At 39.4% G+C, this 22,887-nt stretch overlaps 1 protein-coding gene across 2 annotated transcripts in view; it reads right to left on the bottom strand.

Moving 5' to 3' along the window:
* The window catches only part of MAD1L1 (mitotic arrest deficient 1 like 1), an 844,071-nt gene that overhangs the window by 382,467 nt on the left and 438,717 nt on the right, over positions 1 to 22,887 (bottom strand). For both annotated transcript variants that reach the window (XM_027875000.1, XM_027874999.1), the window contains one exon: positions 6,277 to 6,333. In XM_027875000.1, coding sequence (XP_027730801.1) covers positions 6,277 to 6,333 — 57 coding nt within the window. The remainder of the gene's footprint in view (positions 1 to 6,276; positions 6,334 to 22,887) is intronic.

The raw sequence follows: 22,887 nt of genomic DNA, 5'->3' as shown, positions 1-22,887 counted from the left end.
TGACATCTTGCCTAGCTACTACCTTGGGGAACTGGGCTGAAGTAGCAAGGGCTTATAGGAAAGTGGAAGGGAGGGGTCATTTTTTCATCATCATCCTGGTCATGGCCTCCCAGCTAGACAACACTCCTCAGTCAGGAACTCCCATCTCCCTAGGCTTTATCATAACTGCTACTGACCTTGGCACGGAGAGTGTCTGGCACAGATAATCTGGGTCAACTCCTTATGGGGGTTAGGGTACTTTGGGTAGGGAGAAAACTTAGAAAGGCATCCAAATGTGTCTATCTTCCTGAGGGCCATAAGATGGGCTGTCTCATGAAAAGCTCTAAAATGAATGGTCCCCATAACAGGCGGAGAATGACTAGTTGCCCAAGGAACTGGCTAATCCCATGTAGAGACCTGTTCTACCAAAGCAAATCCTCTTGATTACCAACAATAGCAAGGAACGAGTCAGTTAAGGCGCTCTGTTATTGTGTCATTTCTTGTCAGTAATTCAACAACAATGGAAAATACGAGCTGCTGCAATTTTCTCCAAACTCTTTACCTGCCTTTGTACAAATTAAGCTTACTAAATGGACTAGAAATCAGGAGACCTAGGTTTTAGTCAATCAGCAAGTAATTAGAGTCAGTCAATAAACATTTAATAAGCACTTCCTATGTGCCAGGCACTATGCTAAGTAAAAAGGATACAAAGAAAGGCATAAGACAGGCCCTGCACTAAGGGAGCTCACAGTCTAACAGGGGAAGACAACACATAAAAGAAGCTGATTCAGAGTGGATTTTACCTTGCAGAATGATGAGTTTCCAGAGCTCATGAAGTCCAGGAAAGCAATGGGCAGAAAACCTATTAAGCATTTTACTGTCAGACATTGCACTAATGAGTGAAAGGAATTTAAAGAAAAGTAGAAACATGGTCTCTGCCCTTATAGGAGACAACTTAGAAAAAAAAAAAACAACCACACACATACACATACATATATATACACACACACATATATATACATATATAGAAAGAGAGAGATATAAATATTTAGAAATGCAGATAGATAGATGGACAGATAGAGACAGACAGATAGATAAGGTGGAAGGTAATCTGAAATGGAAGGCACTAGGAGTTGGGGAGGGGGAAGGGTGCAAGGAGAGAGGCATTGGGAAAGACCTGCAGAAGGCAGGATTTAAGCCGAGTACTGCAGGAAGCCAGAAGAGAGATGAGGGAGGAGAGCATTCCAAGTAGAAGAGAGGTAGCACCCAGCTCTACTACTAATGTATAACTTTGAGAAACTCTATACCTTTGCTTCCTTCTCTGTTAAGTAAATCAGTTGGACTAGATAATCTCTGTGATTCTTCCGCTTTAACACTATAATTCTACGCTCATTGAACAACACATCTGCAATATACTCCACAGAGTACCAAGGGGAGATGTAATGGAAATGAAAGGCACAGTTCTCCATCCTCGAGAAGAAAATTTAGCTGGGGATGCTCGAGAAACATAGAAACACACAAAAATAACATGGATCATCATGGAATATTATGGATTGTCATTATTTCCTAATCATCTGTTTTCCTAGACTTCATGATCTCCAGAAACTCATCATTTTACAAGACTTTGAAACTCACCACCATGCCCCTTACCACCCCCAATCCCTGCAGAACTTCATCTGGCCTCATCCCCATTAGATTGTGAGTTCCTTGAGGGCAGAGACTGTCTTATTCTTTTCTTTGTATTCCCAGCATTTAGCACAGGGCTTGGCCCACAGTAGGCACTCAATAAAGGTGTATTGACTCTGATTCCTGATTAACCTACCAAAAACAGATTATATATCTGCAGAGAAGACTTTGAATAAAGTATTAATTTAAGAGGGATGAATTAATAAAGGGATGATGTTTAGAGTCCACATTTGGGAAATGGGTCTGATAAAGCCATGGAATCCAATACCTATCTTCTTAATCCTACTCCTGGGAACACATAGTATTAGCAGAACAAGAAGAAGAAGCAGAGTTGTCACACAAAGTTACTGTGTTCCCTCCAGAAACTGACTGGAGATCTAGTGGGCTGTGTGATAGTGCCTGACAGGTGTTTATTCCATTTCACTTATAACAGCAGAGAATGTCCATTCAAAATGGAGCTGCAGAAAAGCAATATCTACCTACATCAGTCAGAACTCAGGACATGAAGTGGACTTTCTAAGTTTCCTCAGTCACTCCAGCTTAGCATCAAAGGTATAAGGAATGGGAGGGTGAAAAATCAAGAGGATAAAGTAGAAATCCCAATCTGGACAACAACAGGTGGAACAAGGCTTTCACACCTGCAATCTGAGTCCTGAAGGTAGAAAACAAGGACAGGGAGAGCAGCCACAGAGTGAAAGGGGAAATGGACTGAGGCCATATCCTGCAATTGCACATTAAGGGCTCCAAAAGAGAAGTGGCCGGGGAGAGGAGCATCTAATGCACTTTTCACATAATATCGGCTTCTAGAGCTATTCGTGTTGACGTCTTCTCTGACCTCTACTACCCTGTAACCTTCATGAGACTGTATTCACTTGGTATTTCCAGGAGAACACTCTGCACAAAGTAGGCACTTAATAGATGCTATTGGGATGTACTTAACTGTCTTGTATCCTATTGTACTGCATCATTTCACCAAATCTATACCACTAAAGGTGAGGATAAGGAAGGGAACAGGGCAGAAGAGGGAAGGGGAAAGAAAGCAAGAATCAAACCTAAGTCCTAAGCTGATTCTGTCATCTAACTCACCATTTAACCCTGGCAAGATACTTTATCTCTTTATATTCAACAATTTCTCCAACTGTAATGAGGGACTTGTCTACAGAAACCCTTTCTCCCCACTCCCCTCCACATACTTGATATTTAACTTTCAGCACACTTTCAGCATGCTCAATGATATGTCCGAAGGTACTTGATCATACTACTAGGCCAAGTCATGAGGGGCTGGCAGGGCTTGGATGGGACAGCAATTATATATGCAAGTCATAAGCTGATTCCACTAGACTCAAAAGCATGTACTAATAAATCCAACACGCAGCCCATCATATTCAACTGATTAGAGCTTAATCTGTAATCCACAGAGACAGAGTCAAGGGCCTTTTCAAATCACAACAACTTAGCCACCCAATGACCCATTGGTGGTGCTGACTTCAAATCTGTGGTGTGTGGCATCCAAAAAAGAAAAGACACAATGCCAGCAGTCTTTGCCCTCTATCTCTTGACCCCCTGCCCAAAGAAATAGCATCAAAAGATTTATTGATTTCTTTTTCTCTAAACCTTAAAGTAAAGCAATCAGCTAATTGGATGCCATGAAAGGCCTCCTTAGGAAGCTGGGGATTCCATACTCAAGGACATCTTTAGGGGCAATTTCTGAAATGTTTCTAACCACACTCCACATCCTTCTCATGTGGTTAGAACAAATTCATTTCTAATTCTTCTTGGCCTTGTGCACATTACAGGAAACAAGGCCCTTGGGCATGTTTCAATTCAGGTCAACATTCAGGAAAAGATGCATGTTGACATACACAACATCAGGATCTCCCCAGGGTTTTTTTTTTTCAAACGGATGCAGCAGTGTTCAAAAAACACATCCCTCCCCAGCTTCCTTCAAGTCAATAGAAAATAAGCCCTACCTGGTAAAGAATGAATTACTGACACAGTCAGAATATAGGAATGAGGAAGTCACAGGACAGAAACCTAGATGAGATATGAATTGGCTCTTTGTCTAAAACTGTCCTTACTCCTAAATTTTATCAAATATTCACACCTCAATTAACTACTGTAAATAAGGGAAGCAAAGGTATAGCCAATTTGGGAATCAGAGTTTATCTGACAATTATTGAAATTTGGTTTTAGAGTTTGGAAATAGATACATTCGGGTATCATTCTGGATACATGAATAACCTGTCAGAAACTTTCCACTTCCCGAGTGTCAACCATTTATGTTGTTGTTTGTCTTTAGCTCTCAAAGAGGACCATGACATCAGGAAGATGATGCTATGACTTGCAAGTGAATTGGATTTAAGTACAAGGTCACCAGCCTCACTTTTTCCTCCTTAGCAGTTTATAAGCATGAGGTGGATGGTGGAGGAAGGGGTGGGAATGACTATGAAAAGTCCAATGACAAACAGATTCATGTGTTCAACTCCATTCATTCCGGAATTTTGTGACTGTACTCATTTCACTTATTGTAGAGGGAAACCTAAGTGGTTAAAATCAGAATTGCATGCAAAGATGACAAATTATAATAGAATAAATGAAACAGATTCAGGGTATTTTTCCCAAGAAAATGTGATGCTGCATATGAGTACTTAAAATGTGAGCACCAGGACCAAACACTCAACACAGCTCAGATATTTAAAAAGACAAATCAAAGCAGACTAGTAAAGCTCTACCTCTAAGCTTACTGGAAGTCTCTTACGATATCCTAAGCTTACATAGAGAGCAAGTGAACTTTTTGGTACTGGCTAAGAAATAGGGTGGTGGATCAGTGGAATAGATTAGGTACACAAGATACAGTAGTACATGACTATAGTAATCTACTGTTTGATAAAGCAAAGACTCCAGCTTCTGGCATAAGAACTCATTATTTGACAAAAACTTCTGGGAAAACTGGAAAATAGTGTGGCAGAAACCAGGCATAGACCAACATCTCATATCATATCTCAAGGTAAGGTAAAAATGGGTACACGATTTAGACATAAAAGATGATACTATAAGCAAATTAAGAGAGCAAGGAATAATTTACCTGTCAGATCTATGGAGAAGGGAAGAATTTATGACCAAAAGAGAGACAGAGAACATAATGAAATGCAAAATGGATGATTTTGATTACATTAAATTAAAAAGGTTTTGCACAAACAAAACCAATGCAACCAAGATTAGAAGGAAAGCAGAAAGCTGGGAAAGGATTTTTACAAGTGTTTCTGATAAAGCCCTCATTTCACAAATATATAGAGAACGGAGTCAAATTAATAAGAATATAAGTCCTTCCCTGACTGATAAATGGTCAAAGGATATGAACAGGCAGTTTTCAGATGGAGAAATTAAAGCTATCTATAGTCATATGAAAAAATGCTTTAAATCACCACTGATTAGAGAAATGCAAATTAAAATAACTCTCAAGTACCACCTGACACTCATCAGATTGGATAACATGACAAACCAGGAAAATGATAAATGTTGGAGAAGATGTGGAAAAATTGGGAGACTAATGCATTGTTGGTGAAGTTGTGAGAGAAATTTGGAACGAGGCCCAAAGGGCAATCAAATTGTGCATATCCTTTGATCCAGAAATATTACTTACTAGGTCTGCATCCCAAAGAGATCATAAAAAAGGGAAAAAGACCTATATGTACAAAAATATTTATAACACCTCTTTTTGGTGGCAAAGAATTGGAAATTGCATCAATTGGCGAATGGCTGAACAAACATATGAATGTAATGGAATACTATAAAAAATGATGAGCAGGTAGATTTCAAAAAAAACGTGGAAAGACGTACATGAACTGATGCTGTGTGAAGTGAGCAGAACCAGAAGAACACTGTACACAGTAACAACAACATTGTGTGATGATCAACTATGATCTACTTAGCTCTTCTCAGCAATAAATGATCTAAGATAATTCCAAAAGATTCACAGCTGAAAATCCACATCCAGAGAAGGAACTATGGAGTCTGAATTCTGATCAAAGCATAATATTTTAACATTTTTTTTGTTTTTGTTTTTCGTTGCTTTTCCCTTTTGTACTGTTCTTTCACAACTAATGTGGAAAGATTTTTAACATGATTGCATACTTATAACCTATGTCAGATTGCTTGCTGTCGTGGGGAGGGGGAATGAAAGGTGGGAGGCAGAAAAATTTGGAACTCAAAATCTTATAAAAAATAAATGTTGAAAACTATCTTTACATGTAATTGGAAAAAAATGAAAAACTATTTACTAAAAAAAAAAACCCAAAAACAGAGCAAGTGGAGCAAGAAGACATATTATGAAGGAAATCTGCTGTTCTCATTAACCCTTTCAAACCAAAGACAGACAAATAGAAGGAACAAAGGCTCAGGATGAAGAAACAGCAAAAATAATTTTGTGAAACTACAAATCTTTTGCCGAATTGGGGGTGGTGGTGGTATGCAAACAAATCTTTTGACCTATTTGGGCAAGGTGGCAACTCTCCCTCAAGTAGCAAAAATCCCTGAGTAGGACTGGATTGACATGCTGGGGATACAAAGGTTTATCATAACAGTACCTGGCAGAAGTGCATGTAGACTTACCATTTCAGCTCGCTCTTTCTGATTCCCCAATTCTTCTAGGGCTTGGGATAGTTGAACCTTCAAGAAAAGGAGAGTACAGGGTTAAAGAAAAAGCAACCCAGTATCTGTAAGTTACTGTACAGCTTTACACTTATTGATTGGACCTTCCCACAACCTTAGAGCTTCTGACAAAGTAAAGTAGTACCATTTAATTATAACTGTATCAAAACTCAAGTGACAATGTGGTTCAATGAAGACAAGATCAAAAAGTGTTGGCTCTCATACTTGACCATAGCCAAGTTACTACTCTGGTATAAACCTTAACTTTCTCATATGTAAAGTGGGGATAATAATATTTTCCATGGAAAGGTCTTTAAAAACAAAATAGAGGAATTTATATTTTATCCTAGAGGCCAAAGGGGGTTACCACTGGAGTTTACTGAGTAGAGGAGTGACAGAATGAGATCTTCAGCTAAGGAAAACCACTTTGGAAGCTGTGTAGAAGATAGATTGAACAGGGAAACTAATTAGGAGATCACTGTAATAGTTCAACTGAGAGGTGAGGAGAGCCTAAATTAAGTGGTAGCTGTGTGAATAAAGAAAAGAGGCCAGATGCAAGAGATGTTGTGGAGATAGAAATGCCAGACTCTGGCAACTGATTGGATGTCTGGATGCCAACATTACCAACCTGAGAGATTGTAAGAAGGATACCGCAAGTAAGAGGAAAAAGGTAAGTATGAGAAAAAGGTAAAATTGGGAGGGAAAGATAACGAGTTCAGTTTCGGACATGTGGAGTTGTCTATGAGATATCCAATTAGAAATGTTCAGTTGATAATTGATGATGTGGGAAAAGTGAATCCTCAGCACAGAGATAATAACTAAGCCCATAGGAGCCGATGAGGTTACAAAGAGAGTAGGGAGAGAACGCCCAGGGTAGAATCTTGGAGTTCATCCACAGTTTGGGATGATACAGCAAAGAAGATTGAGAAGCAGCAGTCAGACAACTAGAAGAACCAGGAAAGAAAAGTGCAGGAAAACCCAGAAAAGAGAGAGTATCCTGCAGGAGAAAGTGCTTAATCATGTCAAATGCAGCAGAAAGGTCAAGGAGGCTGAGGACTGAGAAAGGACCATTAGATTTTGTAATTAAGAGATCACTGATAATGTTGAAGGGAGCAATTCCAGTTGAGTGATGAGGTTGGAATCCAGAAGGCAAAAGGCTTAGGAATGAGGAAGAGGAAATGGGGCCAATAAGCGTAGACAGCTACTTTCAGATGTTTGACTTAGAGAGTAAATAAACAGAATTATAGCCCTGAGTTGTTGACTGCTCAGCATGATATAAGATGTCAAAGGCCAGGCAAGTTCATTATCATCACCACTGTCTAAGCTTCCATATACATCCAGGCGACCATATGAAAAAATTAAAAAATTGGCAATGTATACCACCATGTACCCTTGAATAGAAAGTTTTAGTGTCAAATGGAAGAAAGGCAAGCCTTCTCAAATGAAAACAAATTCCTTAAGGAAATGACACTATCAACAGAGGGACATTAATAGGACTCCTACAGTATGTCATGAGGGAAAAAATGGACACAAATAGGAAGTCTCAGAAACTGTGAAAGGAAAGGAAGATGATACTTTACTATGAGGGATGGGATCCAGGTAGAATCCTGATGAATGAAAACTCTTCAGGGAGAGAATGGGAGTGAGGAGAAATCTGAGGGTAGAAAGTACTTCACTCACCTCCTGATGTACTAGCACATAATAAGCACTTCATAAATACCTCTGTTTAGTTAGTAATAATTTTAGACATACACAGTAAAAACAAGGCCCGTGAAAAATGTCATAATAGATTATTCCTATTTGTTTCTTTATGCCACTGTAGAGTTCCTTGAACTTCACAGGTATTTTGTTTTCTACCCTTCTGGTAATACTTATTAAGATATACTTTGTAATAGTTATTTCTGTATATGTCTTATCATCCTTACTAGACTGTAAGCTGCATGAAGACTAGGATGGTGCTTTATCCATCTCAGTATTCACACAAATACAGTGCTTTGTACATAAAAGGCCTCAATAAATCCTTACTGAGTGAAATTATTTGGCTTAAATCATTTCATATACCTTTTGAAAAGATTAACAGAAAACAAAATCCAAGCAGAATGTTTCTCTCATACTATACTTGGATATTCATTAAAATCTCACAGCTACATCTCTGTACTGCATGAGTTAGGTTTTCTAAACACTGTAAGTAAAAGCAGACAAGAATTGTTGACCATATAGAGCAATAAAAAAGAAAAATATTAGCTACAAAAGGAAATCTCACTGAAATAATACCAAATAAAACAAATAGCCAAACCCCAAACGACCCATCTAAGACTTCAACATGTAGTCTGGTGAATACAAGGCTGAAATCCTCCCAGCAAACATTGCAATTATACACAGTCCCGCCGGCGTCAGTCTCAACTCTCAGCAGAAGCACCAAGAAAGTTCCTGGTCTTGGCTGTGAAAAAGCTGCAACAATAGCATGTTATTAAAACACTTTGAGCTCTGACAAGATGGATGTGGTTTTAGCATAAGCCTAGAACTGAGTGTGAGGAAATTAAATACCTTCAGTAAATATGCCTGGAGATGTTGGGTCTGGATAGAAAGGTGGGGTAAGAACAAGGGAGAGAAGAAAGATTCAAAAACAAAGAAAAAATAACATTTCCACAAGGTCTAATGCTAGAGCACCAAGGGGACTGTCTGTAAATTCACTGGCACCTGAGAGTAAATTTTGCACAAATATTTAATCAGGGAGAATTATATCAACACCAAGGCAGCCAGGGGAAAAAAAAAACAAACAGAAAGGTAATACAAAGCATATTTTTGGCAAGTGTGTTTGCAAAAGATTTCCTTTAGGGTGAGAAATAGTTTTGTTTTTTTTTTCCTAGGGTGGACTAGAAGAGAATGAATGTGTTGGAGTAAGTCCTTAAGCATATCTAGGAGGTTTATCACTGCATGAAGGGGTTTTGAAGCTACGACTTCTTGTGCTAGCAGCAAGAAAACACAATCATTATAACACTTCACTCTCAGATGTTTTACAAGACTAGGCAATGTCGCCACAAAGCAGGGAAAGGGGGGGGGGGGGGGCCGGGGGGAGGTGTTTAATCCTATAGAAGTATTTACAAATTTATTAATAAGCAAGTGCTAAACAGCTAAATTCACTAACTCAAGCTCTGGAGCGATGCAGTATCCAGTACCTGCATCGAGTTTTCTCTCAGAAAGTAGAACACACACACACACACACACACACACACACACACACACGCAAACATCCATATGTTTATTTAAGCGACTGACATCTTTTAAAAAACTGGAAGTGGTCCCCATTTTTACTTGCCTCCAGAGTTAGTTTTTATGCCACAACAGAAATCCTATCTCATAATTTTAGACACACACAGTAAACTCTATTTACTTTTAAAACTCTATATATATACACACACTCTCTCTCTCATACACACACACAGACTAAAAGGAGGAAGAGAATAAAAATTAATTTTAAACAGAATCACACTTCCTGAAAGCGAACGTGGTAAAGAATCAGAAGAAACAAATAGTAGCAATGCCTTCCTAAACAGACTCAAGGGGTAAATTCTAACCTTACAGAAACCTTACCTGGGGTCACCCAATCTAGCCCTCCTTATTCTCAATGTGATTCTGAATTCTAGACTACTAATCTGTTCAGTAGCAAGATGCCACCAGTCAAAAGAGTTGATAGCAATATTCCAGCTAGACTGCTGGAAAATGTAAATTAATCAACAACAGCATGACAGACGCACGTTTTTAATTAGGAAGGAGAAATTAGGCTTTGAACTTACTAAACATCTCACTTAATCAGAATTCTTCTGAAAGCCTGCCAACCACCACAGAATATAAGGAAACATTCAGGTAAGAGGGAAAGGTATACAAATATAAAGCTTCTAGAACCCAGTTTCTCTGATCCAAAGAACTTCCTTTATAAAAATAAAGTTTCATTTTAACATTCCATAAAACCCATCACTCTTTACCAGTGTAAATCACACACAATTCCTCTCTTCACTTTTTACTCATGTGAATCAGAAGTCACATCACAGGATGGGAACTCAGTGAAAAAGAGGGGCTGGTTCCACCTATCTTCCACCCTAGAAAATCTCTTCTGTTCTACACTCAAGTGACTAATGCAACAAATACAAGGAACCAAAGGAAGGGGGCATTGACAAAACATTTACAAAACTACTCATTTAGGGAGCAGCAAGGTGGCACAGTGGATAGAGCACCAACCCTGGATTCAGGAGGACCTGAGTTCAAATCCAGCCTCAGACACATAACAGTAGCTGTGTGACCCTGGGCAAGTCAAGTCATTTAACACCACTGCCTAGCCAAAACACAAAAACAAAAACAAGAAAAAAACTACTCATTTGAAAGAGTGGGGGTGGGGGAAGGGGGCCAAAGTGTGGAGAAGGCACAGTCTTTGCCTTCAAGAAGCTTCCACTTCAGTTTCCACTTCCTGCTCTCATTCTCCATCCACTCAGTCAAATGGTATCTCTAATGAACTCTTTCTGCTTAAAGATCAGCAAGACCTAATCGTGATCTTTCTTTTCTTAGTAGTATTTTGTTTTTTTCCCCCAATTACATGTAGAGATAGCATTCAACATTCATTTTTGTAAAGTTTTGAGTTCCACATTTTTATCCTTCCCTCCCCTCCCCTCTTCCCAAGACAGCAAGCAATATAAGTTATAACTTATATCATGTATATAATATATACATTATATAATATATAATATTATAACATTATATAATATATACATTATATAATGGACAATCATGTTAAACATATTTCCATGTCAGTCATGTTGTGAAAGAAGAATCAGAACAAAAGGGGAAAACCACGAGAAAGACAAAACAAAAAACAAAAAGTGAAAATAGTATGCTTCAATCTGCATTCAGATTCCACAGTTCTTTCTCTGGATTTGGTTAGCATTTTCCATCATGAGTCTTTTGGAATTGTCTTGGATCACTGTATTGCTAAGAAGAGCTAAGTCTATCAAAGTTAATCACCACATGGCCATGATCTTCTTACTGAAGTGTTTCAGAGACTGAAAAATATACCAAGATGCCTGTCACTAACCCAGGAATTATGGAAGAGGTGACCATTAGTGAGGCAGTGGACAACACTAAGGAGTAAGGACCTCAAAAAAGGAGCCCCTAAATGGAGAATGGAATGAAGTTGGATCAGCAGCCAAAATCTGTTCCCCTACAGACTGTGTTTTATTAAAAAGCTTTCTTTTTTGGATACATGAAAACAAAAATCACCTTTGTCACCCACAAATGTGAAGGTCAACACAGTGAGAAGCCCATCAGCAGCCTTGGTTGCATCTCTTCAAGGTTGTAATGTAGGAAGAGAGTCGACCAAATGGCTGTAAATCATGACAAATAATACAGAAACCAGAAAGATATTTCTGAGTTTTTCCGCTTTCTTCCTTGTGCCCTTTCAGGTATTGCTTTTCCTTAAACATCTTCCCAACATAACACTTGTGACTGACTGGGAAATATTTCAGACTCTCAAAAGCAAACCTGGAGGGGGTTGTGGAGGGGAGGGGAAGAGACACAGCAGCTGATACTGTGATGTGAATCACAGAGATCAAGAACACTGCTGCCAGCTAAGTGGTATGTGGGTGGCAGTCACACGGACAAGAAACTCAGACTTGGAGGCCAGAGCTTGGTCAGGAAGGATTATTAAGGCACAGGAGCCTAATGAATCAACCCATTACAATCTGTTCATTATAAGACAGGGGGTTCAATTGTTCACATCAACAGCCCCAAACCTCCAGAAAGGGAATGGCAGCCAATGGACCTACATGATAAACGAGTCATTCGAGGGAAAGAGTCAGTCACAGAGAATAATTAAGCTCCACATCCCTTAGTGAACAATATCTTTCTAACCTTCTCCCCCCATCACTTTACAATGAACAGATCTAAGTGCACCCTGCTGAACCCGAAGTAATTCAATTCACTGTTCCACATTCAGACACGGTCACAAAATAGGTGTGCAATTAAAACTCAATACCAACAGCTTGGAGCAGTGGAATTGAATAATTATACACACAAACACTGAATACACAAAAATACTGTATGCTTTTGAAAGTTGTACACCTGTACACGTTAGAAAGGTGAGCCCACCTGTTCTGCCTCAAGAACAGGGAACCTGGGCGTAGCAGAGATTTTCCGCCCAACAACAGTGTTCCATCGCAAGCCTGATGAATGGCTTTTGCTTTTTAAGCACAACTTGCAAAAGTCACTGTACACAGAAAGTTGCCGTTCCCATAGCAACCCTATTCACTCACATTCCAGGCATTGGAGGAATTGAATTTAATAACCTAACTGGTAATGCAAAATGAATAAAGCACATTTAAATTGGAGAATTTAAATGTTACTTTACCAAAACAGCCTCCATTTAATTTCCTGGTGTGGGCTTTTTCTTTCCCTTCATTTGAAAGTGAGTAAGTATGCAAGGTTCTTCTTTTAATCATTATTACAAAATTAAGGAGTACCATACTTATTCCCTAGAAGTGTTCCCTCTTTCAAATTCAGCAAACAGATATTTATCGAGTGCCCACTATGCACAAAAGGGCATGCTGTTGTTTGGGGGAACACAAAGGAGTAAAAGACAATGCCCTCAAAGACCTTATAATTTAGAGAGACAATATGCAAACCTGAAAAATGAACAAAAACAAATTACATAAATAACAGTTCAAGGAAACAACAGAAGAGATGGCATAAAGTCGTAAGTGACTGTTAGAACCCAAAGAACACATAAAAAATAACAGTTAGGAGTTGCCAATAAAAACTATGAATTCCTTCCTCAGATGTTGAAGCACTTTGTCCCTCTTTTACTCTGAGTCTTTTCTGTATTACAGTCACGATAAGTCTCTGCCTTTGTCCCAAACCATTATACAAAGGTAGGGAACTGTTTTCGTATCTCCCAAAGCACCTTGCATTTTTCCTACCATAAGGAAATAATTGTTGTTAACAGATGATATATGAATGGAAGTAATCTTGAGGAAAATTCCAGATTGAATTATTTTATGTTGCCTAGCACAATGCCTCAAACCTAGTAGGAACTCAATGTTTACTGAATGAATAAATGAGCACTTAGAAAATAAAGAAGAAATCACTAAAATCCAGCATGGGAAACTAAGAAAAAGTCATGCCAAACATTCAAATCCTTTTGAGACAAGGTCATAAAATTGTTAGATTAGGGGATTACCACTGACCATAGTACGCAAGACACTGCACACAGCTTCTTGTTATTCCGTGTAAACAATATGAGTAAAGATGAGCTGAATTTACACTAGTTAAAATACTGGTACTAAATGAATGTTGACTAGTAACTGGAATGAGAGAAATCTACAGTTAAGACTAGTGGAATTATGCACAAATAATCTAAGGACATTGAGGTTGTAGAAGAAAAGACCTTTAGGTTGGATAGGATGGTCATCTTCATCTAGTCTGAAGGACGGGCTGCCACATGGAAAGAGGAATAAAGAAAGGCAGAATTAGATCTAATACGGAAATGTTGGTTATATCATATTATACATAGTTTCTATCATATTATAATTTATATTACTAAATATTAATTCATAGAAAAAAACTATTAGTAATATCCAATAGTAGAGTAAGCTATTCATAAATGGTAAGTTCTAAACTACCTTATCTGTTTAAGCAGTGTTAGAGGACCAACTGCCAGGGATATTATGGAGGAATTTCTGTATTTGACAGAAGATTGGGTTGGATGGCATCTAAACATCCTTCAAGATCTTTGATCTTGTGACTTATTTATCACTTTAGGAAGGTCGGGGAAGAAGACTTCACTAAGAAAGATTTCAGTAGAGGTGTTAAGCCATGATAGGATCTGAATAAGAATGGAGGAGGAGAAGATGACATTCCAGGCTGCTGGAGCAATTTGAATAAAAGTGCAGAAGTGGGAAATTAGGGGCATATTCTCTTTGAGAGGAAAGGAAACTGAAGCTGGTGGAAGTTTTCAAACCTGATTTTAAACATTAGTTTTATTTGTGTTGGCTAAGATTCACAGAAAAAGTAGATGGCAATGATACTGTGCTTTGTAATCAGGAATCATGATAAAAGCACTAATACACAAGGAAAAAAGAAGTGGTCTATTTTACAGAGACAGAATGACAAATTATAACATCCTTTTATTAATGGTCATTTTGAGACACCTGTAACTATTTTTCAAACTAAAAAGTGGTTGCTCTGGAGTCAAAAGAACTGGGTTCAAATCCTGCCTCTGCCAATTACTACCCATGTAACCTAATCACTAAACCTCTCTGGTTCTTAGCTTCTTCATCTATAAAATGGAGGGGTAGGACTAAATGCCCTCCATGGTCTCTTTCTGATCTAGATCTGTTACTTTGTTAATCTATAAGTAAAGTAATACTAATTTTTTTTTTCTTACTAGATGTTAGGGAAAGAAAAAGGAAAGCAATTTTCTTTTATCATGGAGAATTTGATCATAGAATCACAGACCTGGAAGATACTTTTAAATTCACTTAGACAGATCCCTTCATCTTATATATGAGGAAACTAAGACCTAGAAAGATTAAGTGATTTATTCAGTGTCATATAGTTAAGTCTGTCAGGATTTGAACACAGGTCCTTTGACTCTGATTCAGTGCTGACTCCATTGCATCACACTGGTCCTTTTGGGGAGGAGGGGAAGAAATGCCAAGGAAAGGTCAGAGACATTAGTTCTTCTCCAGGGCATGGCCAAGCCTGATGGACAAGCTCATCTCATCAGTTACAAGAGGACCCTGGGCAAGTCACTTAACCCCATTGCCTAGCCACTCTCCCCCCACCCCACCTGCTACATCTACGCAGTACGTGGAGTGCTCAATGTGCTTTAAAAACAGTATCTCACCTGATCCTCACTAAAACAGAGAAATAAGAAGTCACTGTCCACAATTTTACAATTTCAATTTTACAACTGAGAAAACTTGAGGCTTCAAAAGCTTAAATGACTCGCCTGAAGTCCCAGAGCTATTAAGTGTCAGAGGTGGGATTCAAACCTGGCTCTTCTAGGCACTTTAGGCACGACGACATTTTGCTTCCAATATATAGCTTGCAATACTAAAAAAGGAGGCAAGCAGAAGACTTAAAGAACTGGGAGGGGATGAGAATAGCCCTTGGATCTGGGGGTCAGCTGGCAATAGGAAGATTCCCAGAGTTAGGGGTACTGGACATAGCCCAGTCATCACTTAATGTGGAATCACAGGTCATTTGCACAGGTTAGAGACATCAGTCCTCCAGGACACAGTCAAACCTGATCTACCCAGGTTTATGTTTCTGATCTGAGAACCTGGGTAACTTGGCCCTAACTACAGAAAGATACAGGCCTCCCATTCTTCCCAAGTAATATCTTTACAGAGTTTTTGAAATATAAGCTAAATGTCTGGTAGAATAATAGCTGGTCAAATCATTATACCTGAAGATTATTAATTAAAAGCTAAAATGAAGGGAGAAATCTTTAATGGAAAATCATAAGGCTTTTCCCCATCCTGTCATGTTAGTGGACATCAGAAGAACACAGAGCTGAGGGGCAGCTAGGTGGTGCAGTAGATAGAGCAGCAGCCCTGGAGTCAGGAGGACCTGAGTTCAAATCCTGCCTCAGCCACTTGACACTAGCTGTGTCACCCTAGGCAAGTCACTTAACACCAATTGCCTCACCAAATTTTATATATATACATATATGTATGTATGTATGTATGTATGTATAGTAAAAGTTCAGTTGACTTTGGGGCAGCTAGGTGGTGCAGTGAATAAAGCACCAGTACCAGAATCAAGAGAACCTGAGTTCAAATCCAACCTCAGACACTTAACACTTACTAGCTGTGTGACCCTGGGCAAGTCACTTAACCCCATTGCCTAGCCGCTCTCCCCCCCACCCCAAAAAAGACATAGCTGATTGGATATGTATGTGGCCCCTGGATATATGTATCTGTAGTATGTTTAGATTAACTTTTTATCAACTTAACTGTATAGGTGTCCATTTTTGACATTATGAATGGTCCTTTTAGATCACATGAAGTTTGATTTGCAGACATTTCTTTAGATTAACTGGTATATGCAGTTGTCTCCTTAATAAACAGCCTGACCATAAAAAAAAATAAAAAAGAAAACACAGAAGAGATGTGCAGATTTCACAAAAATAAAGGAATCACAATTGCCATAGATTTAAAATTACCTCCATGGGCTGATACACAAGACTAAAATCAGAAAGGTGAAATTTAACAGGGATAAATTTAAACTCCTGAATTTAGATATAGCTTGAGAAAATTAACTAAGTAAGAATAGGAAAAAGTTGGCTACATATCAATTCATGTTGGCAAAAAGTATGAGCTTAATAAAAAGCTTAATATGAGCCAACAACAGTATGATGTGGCTGTTAAAATTGCAAATACAGTCATAGGCTACATTAATAAAAGTATAATCTACTCATCATGGGAAACAAAGGTACTACTGTATGTCAGTCAGAAGACATAGAAGAATATCTTCTAATCTAGGCCTCGTGTTTTAAGACCAACAAACTAGAATATTCCAGAAAAGGTTTAATGAGCGTGTCGATGGGTCTAGAAACCATGTCATACAAGAGTCTGGTTAAGGAGCTTGTGATGTTTGCCTGGAAAAGGGACATGATCATGGATGGTCTTTTAATATTTAAAGAAGAGGATGAATACTTCATGTTGTTTTTAATTGCTCCAGTATTGGCTAGGACTAATAATAGGGATAAGGAGGAGGCAGATTTTTGCTCAATATGTGAACTTTCTAACAATTACAGCTGTCTGTAAATGGGGGAGCGGAAAGAGTGACAGACACATTATTTCCCCCTTTGTGAATTTTTTGCTCTAGTCAAGGTGGTCTACCTATTAATATTAATTCAATGCCAAATGCCAACTCCTACCTTTTTCACATCCCTCCCTCCACCAGGAATGGTCTATTCTCTGTATTCCAATTGTTACCCATCTATCAAGTTCCACTCCAAATCCTAATTCCTACATGAAGATTTCTTTAACCAATCCAACTCACAGTGATTTGCCTCTCCAAACTACTCATCAGTCACATCCTTCTTTTCTGTTGCTTGTATGTCAGCTTCACAACTACACTATGAAGTCTTTGAGATGAGGAACTGTGTGTTAAGGACTCTGACACCCTCCATAGTTACTCGCACAAAGAAGACACTCAATAAATGTTTGCTTATTGATTAGAATCAGTGTGTTTGATTTACACTATCTCAAATCCCTTCTTCAAACTGGCACATGTGGAAAATACCATCTGAAAAATGAATCATTTTCCACTCAACTCACATGCAGGTTAATACGAGGCAACACACCACTACTGTCTGGCAACCTTCGAAATATCTGCTTCTCCATAAATGTAGTAATCTGCCCAGGAGCATCCAGCACAGACAGCAAGTGCATCCAGTGGTAATCTAGCACTCCTGGGATTAGCTCTGTAACAATCACCACCTACCAGGGAATCAATCACTCCCTACTAATTTTCAAGCAACTCGTGGCGGGAACCCAGCGGGATGCCCTGTTCCTGCTGGAAGCTTTAAGGATTTTGGTACTATACCAAATACTCTAGCTAGAATTTACTGTAAATATATAACTCCTGAAGCAACTGGCAAATTGGAAATTTTCAACATTCTGCAGGCCTGATGAGAAAATTGCTGTGTAAAGTGATCTCCAAGTCTATCCTGATCACAATGTGAGAAAACAAAAGACTAAAAAAAACAAAAAAAAAGGTTTATCACAGAAAATTCTTTAAGTCAAACAGGACCAGGCAGAATGGGGGCTAAACTTCAAATGGAAGTAATATAAATTTCAGGCACAAGTAGTAGTATAAAGAAGCCAGGATGCTGATTTCAAGACAAGTAAAGGTCTGTTGTATTTTAAATGTAGTAGCAAAATGCCACCCCCAAGTGTGAGATATACAGGCAGCTGGCAAACTAAGGGGGTGGAAGGGATTTGAGAAATGCAGGGGAACTCAGATATTAAATACATGTTGTGATACTTGAAGAACTACAACTGAGATGCTGGAATCATAGTTATAATTACTGATGATGCAGAGAAAACACCTGTGAGTTATGGACTCCTGTCAAATTAGGATCAAGATGCAGAGCAGAATGGAAGGGAAAGGAGGAAAGGAGTAGAGAAGAAGGGGAAGGAAAGGAAAGGAAATAGAAAGGAGGAAAAGAGGGGAGCTGAGAGGATGAGAAGGGGGGTGCAGCAAAGAGATGGGGAAGAAGAAAGAACAAGAGGAGCAGACAAGGTGAAGGAAGAAATGGTGAAGCAAGGCCATAGGGAAGAAAAGGGAAAGGGAGATGAGAAAAAAGGTAAAGGAAATTTAAAAAGAAGAGCAAAAAAGTAAGGGATGTGGAAAGGAAGAGATGAAGAAAGGAGAAGAGAAATGAGAGAAAGAAAGAAAGGCGGGGGAATGGAAGGAAAAGTAGAGGAACAAGAAAAGAAAAGGGAGACGAGGTACAGGAATGAGGCAGAAGGAGAAAAGAAAAAAAGAAGACAAAGAAGAAAGAGAACTAAGGTAGAAGCAGTATAATAAACCAAAGCAAGGTCTGGAATTCCTCGATAAAGTCACTAGTCAAGATTTCTAGGGCAGCAGCTATCTGCCCTCAGTAACACTGTTCTAAAAGTCAGTCAGCCAATAAATATTTATTAAGTGCTAAGTATCTGCTGGACACTGTGCTAAGTGTAGTGGATACAAAGAAAGGTAAAAGACAGTCCTGGCTCTCAAGGAGGTCACAGTCTAATGTGGGAGACAATGATTAAAACAAGCATTCACAAACAAGCTACAAGGATAAATTAGAAAGAATCAACAGAGGAAAGGCACTAGAATTAAGGGGGATCAGGAAAGAGGGATCAGAAAAGCCCTTATATTTTGCTTTTAGCTGGGGCTTGAAGAAAGCCAAGGAAGCCTCAAGGTAGAGATGAGGAGGAAGAGTGTTCCAGACATGGGTTATAATTGGTAAAAATTCCCAGAATGGGGAGATAAAGTGTATTGTTCAAGGAACAGCAAGGAGAGCAGTGACACTAAGGAGCAGAGAATGCCTGTGTTGGGGGGATGGGGCAGGAGGGTGTAAGGTATAAAAAGACTAAAAAGGTAGAGTGGGAAAGCCAGTTGTGAAGGACTCTGAACTTCAAAAACAGGATTTTGTATTTGACCCTGGAGGTAACAGGGAGCCAGTGGAGATTTTTGAGTAGTGGGGTGATATGGTCAGATCTGCAGGAAGATCACTTTGACAGCACAGTGAAGAATGCAGTGGAGTAGTGTGGTATGGGACTTGTGGAAGGGAAGCCAACCAACCAGGTGTTAGATGATGGGAAGGTCCGCATCAGGGTGATGGCAGTGTCAGAGGACTGAAGGGGGCATATTAGAGAGACGTTAAGAAAGTAAAATGGAAAGGCCTTAGCAATAGATGCATATGTAGTGGGGAGAAAGATCTGAAGAGGATACTGAGGTTATGAGCCTGGGTATCTGGAAGGACAGCAGTGTCCTTTACTGTAAGAGGGAGTTAGGAATGGGTAAGAGATGAGGGGAAAGGCAATGAGTTCTGTTTGGGACCTGTTAGATTTTTGATGTCTATGGGACATCCAGTTCAAGACGTGCCAACAGGCATGTGGAGATATAAGACTAGAGATCAGCAGTTGAGCTCAGAGACGAATGAGCAGATTTGAGAATCATTATCCCAGAAATGATAACTGAATCCATTAGATCTGATGAGATCACCAAATGAAATTATATAGAGGAGGAGAGAAGAAAGGAGGAAGACAGAAGAGGAGAGGGCCCAGGACAGAGCTCCATGGTACAACCAATAGTTAGCAGGCATGTCATGGATGAAGATGCAACAAAAGAGACTCAGAAGGAACTGTTAGAGAGGTAGGAGGAGAATAAGTGCCACAAAAACCTAGAAAGGAAGGTCAGAAAGGTGAAGAAGGAAAAGAACTGAGAAAAGGCCATTGGATTTGGCAATTAAGAGAACATTAGTAACTTTGGAGAAAATAGTTTGGGTAGAACGATCAAGTCAGAAGCCAGCTTACAGAGCGTTAAGAAGAGAGAGGAAAGGAAGTGGAGGGATCTATATAGTAGATAGCTTAGAGTTAGAATTTGGCCACAAAAGAGAGGAGAGATACAGGTAAAATACAGGATAGGTCAGAAATCAGTGGGTCTACAAAAAGCCAGGAAGAAAAAAAAATAATGAAACCATCAGCCTTAGGACTTTTTTCTCTCCTTTACCACATGGTTTACAAACACAGTCATGTTTCCACTATTCTTAAAAAATTCTCATCACATCACACGATGCTCAATAGCTATTATCCTGTCTCTCTCATCCAAACTTCTTAGGGAAACAAAACTACCCTCAGTTCCCCCACTTTCTTTGTAAACTTTCTGTCTACAATCTGGCTTTCAACCTCATCATTCAACTGAAACTGCTCTCTCCAAAGTGATCAATGATCTCTAACTGCCAGATCTAATATGGCCTTTTCTCAATCCTTAGCTTTTTGACCTTTCTGCAGCATCTTATACTGTTGACCACCTTCTCCTAGAGACCTTCTCCTCTCTAAGCTTTCCCAACACTGCTCTTTCTTGGTTCTCCTCCTATCTGTCTCTCCTTTCAGGCTCTTCTGCTGGATTTTATCTATGTCAAATCCACTAACTGGAGGTGCATCTCAAAGTTCTGTCCTAGGCCTTTTTCTCTTTTCTCTCTATACTCTCACTTGACAACTCATCAGCTCACATGAGTTCAATGTTCAATTATCATCTCTATGCACATGCCTGATAGATATAATACAGATAGATACACACACACACACACACACACACAGAGAGAGAGAGAGAGACAGAGAGAGAGAGAGAGAGTTCTAGTCTCTCTCCTGAGCTCTACTTCCATAACATCAACTGCCTAAAAGATATTTTAAAGTGAATGCCCTTTAAGCCTCTTAAGCTCAATTACGTCCAAGACAGAAGCACAGAAGTTATTAACTTCCCCAGAAAAGTCTTCTACCCCCTTATCTATTACTGTTGAGGGCACAACAATCTTTCTAGTTACCCAGATTCACAACCTCAACATCAACCCAGGTTTCCAGTCAGTTGGAAAGTCTTCTATTTTTTTTTCTCTTTATGATAGTTAACGTATATTCCCTTCTCTCCACTAACACAGCCTTCACCCTAATTCAAGCCTTCATAACCTCTAATAGGGATCACTGCAATGATCTCCTAATCAATTTCTCCTCATTTCAACTCATCCTCTACAGAACTGCCAAAGTGATTTTCCTAAATTGTAGGTCTAAGACTATGCCATCCCCAGTAACCTCAAATGGCTCCCTATAACTTCTGGGTGAAATATAAATTCTTCTGCTTAGAATTTTAAGAATTTTACATCCTGGTCTCCTTTTGTCTTTCCAGCCTTTTCACGTAGTATTCTTTTCATGATCTCTATAGCTTTTGGCTGTAGCCAAATCAATTTACTTGCTGCTGCTCACACATTACCAAAGTCAAAGTCTAGGCATCTGCACTGAATACTTGTTCCTCCTTCATTTTTGAAGAAAACCAGTGACACAGGGTGATGCGTCAACGTGGGCATGACTTGGATTTAAGTGAGGCAAAGTTGCACAAAGTCATCAGCCTCACTCTGTCTTCCAGAGTCATCAAAGTTCAGTGGCTAAAGTTCAAGCTCTAAGCATTCCACAGCTCCAGCTTCAGTCGCCTTCATGGCCATTGGAACAAATTGTTCTCATCTGCCCATTCCACCATTCACATGCTTGGGGTAGACATCCTCCTAACTCATCGACAGGTTTGAGGTCAGTTGGTTACCCTCAACCTGGTTTAGCTCATCTGTCGAGACGGTTTTACTGGGGTGTGGCTACTAGATATGCTACAGCTTTTTTGAGCCACAGGTGAGAACTGGGTGGCAAGTGGACACCAAAGGTGGATGAGGAGCTCTGAAAAAGGGTTCAGCAAGTCCTCACATCAGAGGTACTCATCCTCTTGGAATATCCCCTACACCTATGGGGCAACTAGGTAGTGCAGTGGATACAGTCCCAGGCCTGCAGTCAGGAAGACTCATCTTCCCGAGTTCAGATCTGGCCTGAGACACTTGATATCTGTGTGACCCTGGGCAAGTCACTCAACCCTGTTTGTCTCAGTTTCCTCATCTGTAAAATGAACTAGAGAAGGAAATGGCAAACCTCTCCAATATTTCAAATGCAGTCATGAAGATTCAGACAGGACTGAACAAACACAACACAAACCAGGGTTTGAGCTGTTCCCAACACGCGGAATGCAAACTTCTGTCCTCCACCTCACAAAATCCCTAGTTTTGTTCCAAGTTCTTCTCAAATGTGATCTTCTACAAGAAGTCCATCCTTCTATCCTGATTCCCTTGGTCACTAGTGCCCTCCCTGGGAAATACCTTTGTATCTACTTGGCATTAATTTTACATTTACTTTTCTGTATGAACATTAGTAGAATGGAAACACCTTTGAGGGCAGGATTGTTTATTTTGTCTTTGTATCCCCAGCACCT

Source organism: Vombatus ursinus, unplaced genomic scaffold (genome assembly GCF_900497805.2).
Source record: "Vombatus ursinus unplaced genomic scaffold, bare-nosed wombat genome assembly UNPS02014807.1, whole genome shotgun sequence".
NCBI lineage: Eukaryota > Metazoa > Chordata > Mammalia > Diprotodontia > Vombatidae > Vombatus > Vombatus ursinus.
This window is presented reverse-complemented; position numbering and strand designations above follow the sequence as displayed.